The 12,035-nt window shown below is 37.5% G+C and overlaps 1 protein-coding gene across 4 annotated transcripts; it reads right to left on the reverse strand.

Annotated features, from left to right (window-relative positions):
• Nucleotides 1–7,669: 7,669 nt before the first annotated feature.
• On the reverse strand, nt 7,670–10,620 carry LOC127073750 (uncharacterized). 4 transcript variants are annotated; one of them, XM_051014962.1, is made up of 3 exons: nt 10,209–10,620; nt 9,617–9,735; nt 7,670–9,517 (listed from the first exon to the last, which is right to left on the reverse strand). In XM_051014962.1, the coding sequence occupies exons 2-3, from the start codon at nt 9,697–9,699 to the stop codon at nt 7,900–7,902; spliced, it is 1,701 nt and encodes a 566-aa protein (XP_050870919.1). In that variant the 5' UTR covers nt 9,700–9,735; nt 10,209–10,620; the 3' UTR covers nt 7,670–7,899. The 4 variants fall into 4 exon arrangements, with proteins under 4 accessions (XP_050870919.1, XP_050870920.1, XP_050870917.1 ...); XM_051014963.1 differs by lacking the exon at nt 10,209–10,620 and adding an exon at nt 10,075–10,184; XM_051014960.1 differs by having other exon boundaries at nt 7,670–9,735.
• Nucleotides 10,621–12,035: the final 1,415 nt, after the last annotated feature.

A 12,035-nucleotide genomic window follows, 5' to 3' on the forward strand; every position in this document is an offset into this window, starting at 1 on the left:
AGGCCAAGAAAATAAGTTAGTTCTCCAACAAGACTCATCTCAAATTCAGACTGCATTTGTTCAACAAAATGTTGAACCATCTTACTTGATATCCCACCAAACACAATATCATCCATATAGATCTGAGCAATCATAAGCTTTCCTCCTTCATCTTTGACAAATAAAGTCTTATCAATGCCTCCCTTTCTGTATCCATTGTCAATGAGAAACAATGTGAGTCTCTCATACCAAGCTCTAGGAGCTTGTTTCAATCCATAAAGAGCTTTCCTCAACTTATACACATGCTTTGGAAGATTTGGATCTGTGAATCCCTTTGGTTGTTCAACATATACTTCCTCATTCAAGTAGCCATTTAAGAAGGCACTTTTCACATCCATTTGGAACAGTTTAAACTTCAGAATACATGTCACTCCTAGAAATAATATAATGGACTCCAAGCAAGCTACAAGTGTAAATGTTTCATCAAAGTCAACTCCTTCAACTTGAGTGTATCCTTGAGCTACTAACCTTGCTTTATTCCTAGTAACCACACCTTTTTCATCAAATTTATTCTTGTATACCCACTTTGTTCCAATAACATTTATTCCTTCAGGTCTTGGAACCAAATCCCATACTTCATTTCTCTTGAATTGGCCTAACTCTTCCTGCATGGCATTGATCTAGAATTCATCAGTTAAAGCTTCTTTAACATTCTCAGGCTCAATCTTTGACACAAAACAGGCATGTAAGATCACTTCCCTTGATCTAGTGGTGACTCCTTTATTTAGATCTCCTATAATGAGATCTTTAGGATGATCCTTCTGAATTCTGATAGAGGGTCCCTTGTTTACTTGATCAGCTTAAGGTTCAGCCTGAGTGGACTCACTCTCACTACTTTTATCAGAAGGTTCAGCTGGGGCATCATTCTGAAATGTTTCAACATCGTCTGTGACATCAGTCTCTTGATCATCAACAACAACATTGATAGATTTCATCATAACTTTAGTTCTAGAATTAAAGACTCTAAAGGCTCTGCTGTTTGTTGAGTAGCCCATAAATATTCCTTCATCACTCTTGGGGTCCATTTTCCTTCTTTGTTCAAGATCAGCCAGGATATAGCATTTACTACCAAACACATGGAAGTATTTGATAGTAGGTCTTCTTCCCTTCCAGACTTCATATAAAGTGGTTGAGGTCCCTTTTATCAAGGTTACTCTGTTGTGAACATAACAAGCAGTGTTCATAGCTTCATCCCAATAGTGGTAAGGCAACTTCTTAGCATGAATCATAGCTCTAGCAGATTCTTGGAGAGTTCTATTTTTCCTTTCCACCATACCATTTTGCTGAGGGGTAATGGGAGAAGAGAACTCATGTCCAATCCCTTCAGATGAACAGAAATCATCAAATTTACTGTTTTCAAATTCTTTCCCATGATCACTTCTGATTCTGATAACATGACTCTCTCTTTCTCTTTGAAGTCTTTGGCAAAGGTCTTTGAACACATCAAACACATCAGATTTTTCCCTTATAAAATTCACCCAGGTATATCTGGAGAAGTCATCCACCACAACATAAGCATACCTTTTTCCACCAAGACTTTCCACCTGCATATGCCCCATCAAGTCCATGTGGAGAAGTTCCAGCACTTTAGATGTGGTGTCATGTTTGATTTTCTGATGTGACATCTTTGTCTGCTTTCCAATCTGACATTCACCACATACTCTTCCTTCTGCAATCTTTAATTTTGGGATTCCTCTGACAACTTCAACATATATGATCCTCTTCATCCCTTTAAGATGCAGATGACCCAATTTTTGATGCCATAGTTTCACTTCTTCTTCTTTAGCTAGAGCACATATTGATGAATAGCAAGTTTCTTGAGGAATCCACATGTAACAGTTGTCCTTAGATCTGACTCCTCTCATGATCACTTCATTTTTTGGATTAGTAACCAAGAATTTAGTTTTTGTGAAGTTCACATTGAGACCTTGATCACATAGTTGACTGATGCTGATTAGGTTTGCAGTCAATCCTTTAACAAGCAACACATTATCAAGGTTAGGAACTCCAGAGCAGTTTAGCTTTCCAATCCCCTTGATTTCACCCTTTCCTCCATCACCAAAAGTTACATAGCTGGTGACATGAGATTGGAGGTCAACCAACAAATTTTTGCTTCCAGTCATGTGTCTGGAGCATCCACTGTCAAAGTACCAATCTTCTTTGGCTGAGACTCTGAAGGAAGTGTGAGCTATCAAGTTAGTAGCACCAACCTTAGGAACCCACTATTTTGTTATAAGATATGTGTTGTTTGGGTCTAGGTTGATGAGTAGGACTGGGATAACCATACAGCCTAAAGCAGGATGGTTTTATGTGACCAAATTTCCCACAGTAATGACATCTCCATCTTTGGTATTTTCCTTTTGAGTGCTTATGTTGTCTTCCCTTGTGATGTTAAGACACCTGATGTGACATATTTGGTTTGCTATCAGAGGGACTACAATCAGGAGAAGATTCATTGAACCCAAGGGCAGTCATGTCTCCTGCCATCTTTCCAGCCTGGAGGATTTTGTCTAAGGTGTCAGATCCACTGTTTAACATTCTAACAGACTTAGTCATCTCATCCAGTTTGGAATTCAGGAATAAGGCTTAAGTCTTCAAATTAGAAATGGTTTCTAAGTGTTCTGTCTTCTCAGCCTCTAGTTGGGTTATCAGTTTCTTCTGATTCTCCACTTGTTGACACACTTCTTCACTTATGAGACGCAACTTCCTGTAAGAAGTAGCTAATTCATCAAAGGTTAATTCATCATCACTGGAATCTTCATCAGGATCACATCTCCCAGTCAAGGCAATCACAAGATTGGCAGATTCTCCTTTTGTTTCACTTTCAGAGTTATCATCAAACCAAGTAGCAACAAGACTCTTCTTCTGTTTCTTGAGATAGGTCCCACATTCAACTCTAATGTGACCATACCCTTCATATTCATGGCACTGAATTCTTTGCCCTGTTTGGATTTTTCTTCAGATCTTGTTCTTCTTCCAGCATCATTGGACCTACTGATGTCAAATGGGTTGTTCTTGACATTAGACTTTGACCTCACATCCATCCTCTTCAGGATTTTGTTGAATTGTCTTCCAAGTAATACTAAGTCATTTGACATACCTTCATCAGTATCCTTACTACTTTCTTCCTTTTTATCTTCAGTGTTGGACACAAAGGCTATGCTTTTGACTTTATTTTCAGATCCATCACTCATTCCCAACTCGAATATTTGGAGGGATCTAATTAGCTCATCCACTCTCATCTTGCAGATATCTTGAGATTCTTCTATGGCTGTCATTTTCATGGAAAATCTTTTGGGAAGTGACCTGAGAATTTTCCTCACAAGCTTTTCATCTGACATCTTCTTACCCAGGGTACCTGAGGAATTAGCAATCTCAAGAATATTCATATGGAAATCATGAATACTCTCATCTTCTTTCATCCTCAAATTTTCAAACTTGATAGTAAGCAGCTGCAATCTAGACATCTTCACTCTAGAGGTACCTTCATGAGTGGTTTTGAGAATATCCTAAGCATCTTTAGCCACCTCACAATTGTTCACCGGTCTGAAGATGTTCTTATCAATCCCATTGAATATAGCATTCAATGCTTTAGAGTTTCCAAGAGCTAGGTCATCCTCCTCCTTGGTCCATTCTTCCTCAGGCTTCTTATCAGTTTTAACTTTTCCATCCTTAGTAATGAAAGGATGTTCCCAGCCTGTTAGAACAGCTTTCCAAGTCTTATTGTCCAAAGATTTCAAGAAGGCTACCATCTGAGGTTTCTAGTAATCATAGTTAGATCCATCCAGAATTGGTGGTATGTTTACAGATCCTCCGTCTCTGTCCATAGTATCAGAAAGTAACGTCCCAAGATCTCACCCAGAACCAGAACAGGATGCCTGCTCTGATACCAATTGAAATTCTGGTATCAGATATGAGATGTCGAAGGTAATGTCACGACACTAATATCTAACAACAAGTGAAATATGAACAGAATAAAAATCAGGAAACAATTGAAAAACGACACAAGCAATTGTTGTCCCAGTTCGGTGCAAACACACCTACGTCTGGGGGCTACCAAGTCAGGAAGGAAATCCACTAAACAGAATTAGTTCAAAGACTCTCATCAAACAACTTCAAGTTACAGTCTTTTCACCTAATCTCTATCCGTGTGATTTCTATCTAAGAACTCTTAGACATGAGACCCTACTCACTCCCCCTCAATCACAGCAGTAATACTAGAATAAATACCAAAAAGAAAGAAGACACACTTCAAGGACACACACTTGATCTTGCTTAAAACCTTCAATCAAGTAAACAAATACACTTGTACTTTAAAGCTTAGAGTGGACAAATTACAACTCAAAAACTCAGTCCAATTCACACATCAACAAGATGGATGAATGGCTCACAATTCACAAACGCACACAAGACTAAAACCCTAATACTCACTCACTTCACTGTTCGTGTTTTCTATGTATAAAACAGGGTTTACATAGTCTTTAAATAGAAGCTTTCTAAATGGTCCTAGGCAACATGAAACCCTAATTCTATTTATTGTGTATTCCCTAAGAAATAGCAGCGAATCATTCCTTTTCGGGAAACAGAATATTCTGGCTTTAAATAGAATTACTCCTTGAATAATGCATGTAATCTCCACATAAGCACACAAAGACTTGCATGAAAAGCGCAACAACAAAATACATAACATTCAGACTGAATGTTCTGTATGCACATGTCGTAACATCGGGTCTGACATCTTGAATAAATCCTACACAACCTGCAGAAAGCTGATATCACATGTCAAGACTACAAGCGTGACATCTTGTGATAACACTAAGTTTTACCAAAATTGATGTCAATTCATAGAACCAACAAACTCTTCTCATGCATGTTTTCCATGTTAGTTCCATGTTTTAGCAAACCCTTTTCCTTTCTTTTTCTATCTTGTTAGCCTCATTGCTTAGACAAACTTCCTCATTTCTTGCCTTGTTAGTCCCATGCTTTGACAAGTCCTTTGTGCATGTTTTCCATATTAGTCTCATGCTTTGGAAAACCCTTTTCCTTTATTTGTCTGTCTTGTTAGTCTCATTGCTTAGACAGACTTCCTCATTGCTTACCTTGTTAGTCCCATGATTTGGCAAGTCCTTTGTGCATGTGTGTCATGTTAGTCTCATGCTTTGGTAAACCTTCCTTTCCTTTCACGTTTGTCTTGTTAGTACCATGCTTAGACAGACTCTCTCATATTTGCCTTGTTAGTCTCATGCTTTGGTAAACCTCTTTCCTTCATTGCTTGCTTTGTTAGTCTCATCCTTTGACAAACCCCATTCTCAAGTTTTCCATGTTAGTCTCATGCTTTGACAAACCTTCCTTTTATTTCACGTTTGTCTTGTTAGTCCCATGCTTAGACAGACTTTCTCATGTTTGCCTTGTTAGTCTCGTGCTTTGGCAAACCTCTCTCATTCATCGTTTTCCTTGTTAGTCCCATGTTTTAGCAAACCCCCTTCTCAAGTTTGCCATGTTAGTCCCATGCTTTGGCAAACCTCTCTCCTTCGTTACTTGCCTTGTTAGTCCCATGTTTTAGCAAACCCCCTTCTCAAGTTTGCCATGTTAGTCTCATGCTTTGGCAAACCTTCCTTTCCTTTCACGGTTGTCTTGTTAGTCCCATGCTTAGACAGACTCTTTCTTACTTTCCTTGCTAGTCCCATGCTTTGGCAAACCTCTCTCATGTTTGCCTTGTTAGTCTCATGCTTTGGCAAACCCTATTTTCCTTTCAAGTATGTCTTGTTAGTCCCATGCTTAGACAAACTCTATCATGTTTTCCATGTTAGTCCCATGTTTTTGCCCCTCTTTTCCTTTCAAGTTTGTCTTGTTAGTCCCATGCTTAGACAGACTCTCTCATGTTTTCCATGTTAGTTCCATGCTTTTCTAAACCCTATTTTCCTTTCAAGTCTATCTTATTAGTCTCATTCTTAGGCAAACTCTCTCAAGTTTGCCATGTTAGTCCCATGCTTTGAAAAACCTTTTTTTTCCCCTCATGTCTATCTTGTTAGTCTCATGCTTAGATAGACATTTTCTAAGTTTACAACTCCTTTTTGCAATCTAATCAACTCTTTCCTTTTCAGTTCTTATCCTTGGTTCCACAAACTACGGAGCTCTGATTTTCTTATTGCACTATGAGGATACGCAAAGGTTCGAATCCTTGGCGAACAAACTAATTATTAAAAAAAAATTCTCTTTCGCAAGTAACATTTAGATAGTAACACCCATTCGAGCATAGAACAATCAAAATGATTCCCGTTGAGTACAACAAATATGAGGGGTGCTACTACCTTCCCCTTGGATAACCGACTTCCTTACCCATTTCTCTTCCCCTGAGTTTTATCGATATTTTCTCTTTCCTTCGAAAATAAATAAAGTTCGGTAACAACTCTGCTGTATCTTCGTGCGTGCGATGCGCTCAGATATTTTTCACGGTGCGACAGTGATATACTACCATTTACCTAAGAAAAATATGAATAGCAAAAGGCAAAGCATTTTTCTACAAGACAGGAGATCAGACTTTCACGACGACATTTATGTGACGATTATATATTTCAATAAACGCTACTTAAAAAAAACCATATTAACTCAATTCTAACATTTCAACCATCACAATGGTACATTTCTTTCTTCACCTTCTATTTTAGGTCTGATAGGGGCTGAACTGACTTAATTTTTAATCTTGACAGGTTGCATTATAGATTTCCTCACAGTTTCCTTGATAAAGTGGATCAGTTCTTTTCAACAGATAATTCTAACGGGGTGATGAAGTCTGAGTTTAAGTTTTGTGATCTCATTTTGACACGCCAAGATCTTCACATGTGCCTGTACACAGCAAATGAACATACGTAAAAGTAATGATGCCCTGAAGACATTAATCTGGCTGAGTAAATAATATAGCAATGCAAGAAGCATAATTCTTAGTCATTTAATGCCAAAAATACTCCACTGTTCAGGAAGTACACACAAACAGTAAGGCTGGTTTAGCATTTTTTAAATATATACATATAATGGAAGAGTGGAAGGTTAACTACCATATATGATTGTAGTTGCATGATGTCTAAAGGTGAAAGGTTGGTTAACATTTCCTTTTTTGATCCATTTAGAATAGAGAAACCTATTCCTTTTTTTATATTACTCTTAATCAATTTTTATAATTTTAAGTGAGCTAATGTCAGATTTTGTAATAGCTTCAAAAGAAAAATCGTGGAACATATGCTTGATTTTCATATGATTGATAATGATTGTTAGTACTGTGAATGACACTTCAATATAAATGTAACTCAATTCACATATCCCTCACATCTCTGCATTGCAACTCACATATTCAATCTGAGGGTTTAACCTCGATCATGCTTGTTAAGTAACTATACTTGTGTGTTCTTGAATCATACATTCATTATAATGCTTTTTGCGGGATTTTGTATACATAGTGCATAATTCATACACTTGTAAGCGCACAAAATTATGGCACTTGTGAAATAACAATCCTGCAGTACTTTTTTTAACTTGACAATATTAGTTACTGTCAGTTAGATGCTTGTTGATTCAAAACTGTGATATCATAGGAGTTACCTTATAAACAGATTATTAAAGGAAAAACTCTATATCTGTAAAGACTACTACATTCCAATTGAAATAATCCTCTCATTCACCAATGCTCAAGAACACAGAAAAAGTTAAAAACACAAGAAACAACATTAACAATCCAAGCCACAAACAGATGCAGTTTTAGGACCAAAGTCACTTTCACATAGTTCTTCCTTTTTGTTCAATCAACAATTATCAATATATACAATAACCCAGATATATAGGGTTGACACTAGTACTCAGTAACACTCAACAAACTGTACTCACTTCTGCAGTTGCGGACTCTCTAGGAGAATCAAGAGATATCACAGTTTCAAATGCACCAACTAGAGCCCTGACCTTGCTCTTCCTTAGTCCAGCAAGTTTGGTTGCAGTTTCTTCAATGACATTATTATACAAACCTGTATTTTGTTTTCTCCCTTCTACGTCTTGATGCCTCAAAACAACTTTCTCAGATCCTGATTTTGAACCAGATACCTTGGTTCTATCTACACCACCAGCCTTTCTCGCAAAACTTCTGTTTTTACCTCTTTCCATTGTTTGGTGTTTAAGATCAATATTCTCAGTTTTGATACTTGCAGCATTTAACTCAGCACCGTCAGCTTCCTTATTGGTAATGATCCTTTTTCTTGTGCCATTTGCATCTCTTCTGGCGTCATCGCCGAGAAAGCGCACCGGCTTGAATTTGAGTCTCCTTGGAATATTGTTGCTTTGAGGCTGAATTTCAATCACCTTTCCTCTGCTAAAAGTTAGCTTCCTTGATGGAATAGCTTTATTTGCTACCCCAACTATTGTGGTCATTTTTGGCCTCATTTTGTACCCTACCTTCAAATGTTCACCCTGATTAACATGTCCTGTTTTGCTGGGCTTAGAAGTAGTACCATTTTGTTTTCTGAGGGAAGTGTTAGATGAAGAAACAGATGATAACGCTGATGGTGATCGTGAAACAATGTGTGTTTTAAGCTGTATGTTTGTTTTGAATTTGTTCCCGGAGGATTGATGAGTGAGTGTTCCATGTCCAACATGTCTAAGGCCTTTCCTTGAAGATGCAGACACCGCAGACTTACCGGTTTTCTTACCGGTCCTCTTTAAGCTTTTGTCCTTTGACGGTGAAGGTGAAGGAGAAGTTGGCTTAGTTGCATTACAAGCCCGAGTAGGTTCCTTAGATAGATTTTCTGAGGTTGGTTCAATGGCATGCAAAATTTTCTCTGGTAAATTGTCATTGTTGGCTAATTCAGGTTTGGCTTCTTTACCATTCTCATGATTTTTCCCAGAAGACACTTTTTTCAAGTTTTTGGCAGTCTCACTTGAGCTTGAAGATTTCTTGACATTTTGTTTTGGAGACAAGAGAAAGCTTGATGCTGATGATTTATCCTTGCCTCCATTGGAAGATGTTGTTTTCTGGTTGCTTCTGATTGTAGTTTCTTTTCTGCTGCTTGAACCAAAAGCACATTTGTTTTTGACTAACTCCCATTTTCTTTGACTTTTGGAACATTCCTTCACATGAAGAGAAGATACCTCAGAACTTTCTCGTACAATGTCGCTGTTATTATGCTCCATGGAAACGTCTATTTCTTCGTAAGGTGTTGAATTTTTCTCGGAAATGGCTGTTTTATTATTTGTTATTACTTCCTTGATGTCAACACGATAATTATGATCTCCGAGTTTTGAACTTCTTCCTGAACTATCAGTCCCTTCCAATGAAGTTACATTGGCTTTTCTTTCCCTCATTTTCTTTGCTGTTTTCCATGGTTTTTCTTCGGTGGCATGCCGGATACCATATTTGCATAAATCATGGCAGGAAGTCCTACGCTCACAACGATAACGCGAAAGAATCTTAGGCGGACCTTTTGTGATGATTAAACCCTCATTAGGATTTTCTTTCTCATCAACATCTTCTGGCTCAATCATCTCAGTCTCTGCTTGATTAACATCAATTTCCTCTCCGCGTGCGATGATTGAATCTTCATTAGGATTTGCTTTCTCATCAACATCTTCTGGCTCAATCATCTCAGACTCCACTTGATTATCACTAATTTCCTCTGTCATCACTGATCAAGGATTAAACAACAATTTCAAAAAACCCTGCAATAGATAAGAAGAATGAGCAGAAGTTAGTAAGGTTGAGCAGATATCTGAAACAAAAAATTTATTTGACATGTTTAAGGTTTTCAAAAACATCAATATACCACACCACATAGACAATAACCTTAAAACATAGCTAATATTTGGTAAATCTGTTAAAACAAACCGGACATAATCCATGATTGAATTTCATGACTAGGAGATCCATACATGATTTGTAAAATAACATAATAACATGATAGATTCATATATCATGATAGATCACAAATTGATTCAGATCAAAAAGTCATAATTATAACAAGAGAAGAGAATAAAAAGTAATGTTATAACTAGAGAGACCCTTTATAGGTATGATGTGAGGATGTGAGAGAATAATCCGTTGAAAAGAAGCCATGGCATGTCTTAAATTAAAGAGAATGCATGCAAGAATGAAAAAATATGAAGATTGAAGAGTAATATTAATGAATACATACCTTGTTTGATTCTTAAAAGAAAAGAAATAGAGAGGTGGAAGGAATGGAAGAAGAAGGAGGATGAATTAGTTGTGTTGTGATTTTGAAGAAATGGTTGGATGCAAACTCAAAAGAGGTGGTGGTGTTTTGTTGAGTTGAAAAGGTGGCGTTTGAAAAAGAAGAAACCAGCGAATATACGCGTTTGTTTGTGGAGAGAGATAGAGAGATAGAGAGAGAAAGTGAAAGAGAGAGAGAGAGTCCCACCAGAGGGTATAGATGATGAGGAAACAATAACAGTCTGTCACCCTAACCATGCAAATATGATTACAATAGAGCAGGGAAGGGAATGGGATGGGATGAGATAGCTTAGAACAGAAGGAACAAGGCACGTCAACATATCCTTTATTCAATCATATCACGTTTTTCTTTCCCTACCAACTTTTTTTTTAACAACCTGTTTTTTCCTTATACATGTGTATAGATTTTTATATGGGAAAATTATAATTAATTAGAGTGATACTAATTATTTATTTTATTCCGTCTTAGTACACACCTCTTAAGTTATTTTTATTTATAAAGCATTTACAAATTAAAGAAAAGTATAAATATAAATATAAGACCCAATTTGATATTAATCCACTCCAAATAATTTAAGGTATAAAATTTATCCCACGAGATATTTAAAGTACACTTTCTGAATCCTATATTTAGTATGCTCATCTTGAATTTTGATATGATTTTGGCGTCGAAGTGCTAACCTTGCAGATACACCATTGCGTCACCGTATCGAAGATCAACAAAACATGTTCAAGATTCCTCACTATCAACGTACACCTCATTCAGGTTCTAAAATGGAACATTGACGCCGTATGTGAGAATTGACTCTTAATTTTTGTGAAAATTCCACAACTAGAACATCTACGATCCAAAACCAGATCCCTACCAAAAACATTAGAGAAGGAAGTTGTGACTCCCTTCATCACATCAAAGAGAACTGGCGAATCTTCTGATTTAGTCTCACACCGATTGTCTTCTATCGATAAGATATGTAGTGTCGTGACATCCAGGGAAGATTCGTCGTTAGAATGCCTTTCTCCTATCATAATCACCTCCAAACAACAAAACATGGATCGATTGGCGATAGCCGATAGGATTTCTAGTCCGTCCTTGCGGAACGATAGGTCTGACGTTGTTGTTGGAAAAAGGAGTGTGTGGGAGAAAGGTAACCATAGACTTCCTATCTCACCACATGAGATGCCTGACATCAATCCCATAGTGGTATGACATCAATTAAACATCGGTCTCGACGCTCATTACGTCTCCCAACAACGAAGAAGGCAGTCCCTGAAGAAAGTTGAGGCTACCGCGAGCATGTTAAAATTCTTGATAGATGCAAGATTCATTTATGAGGTGAAGTATACATAATGTCTATCCAACACCGTTCTAGTGAATAGATCCTCGGGGAAGTGAAAGATGTTTGTTAAGTACACAGATCTTAATAGAGTGTACCCGAAAGACTCTTACCCGCTCCCGAACATTGACAAGCTTGTAGATAATTCAGTCGGGTACAAGTTATTATCCTTCATGGATGCTTACTCCAGATTTAATTAGATACCCATGTTTTGGCCGACCGAATAAAGACAACATTCATGACCAAGCAAGTTAATTACCAGTATAACGCCATGCCCTTCGAGTTAAAGAATGATGGCATGATGTGTCAGAGAATTATGGACAAGATCTTTCAAGAAGAGGTAGGAGAAACACTAGAAGTGTACATGGATGACGTAAAATTCAGTCAAGAGGAACTTCATGCTTAACACCTCTAGCGGGTATTCAAAAGGGTCTGAC

This window comes from Lathyrus oleraceus, chromosome 4 (genome assembly GCF_024323335.1).
Source record: "Lathyrus oleraceus cultivar Zhongwan6 chromosome 4, CAAS_Psat_ZW6_1.0, whole genome shotgun sequence".
Lineage (NCBI taxonomy): Eukaryota > Viridiplantae > Streptophyta > Magnoliopsida > Fabales > Fabaceae > Lathyrus > Lathyrus oleraceus.

What these genes read in the sequence shown, in the direction of transcription:
- LOC127073750 (XM_051014960.1), bottom strand. Translation starts at nt 9,699, where the DNA reads ATGACAGAGGAAATTAGTGATAATCAAGTGGAGTCTGAGATGATTGAG.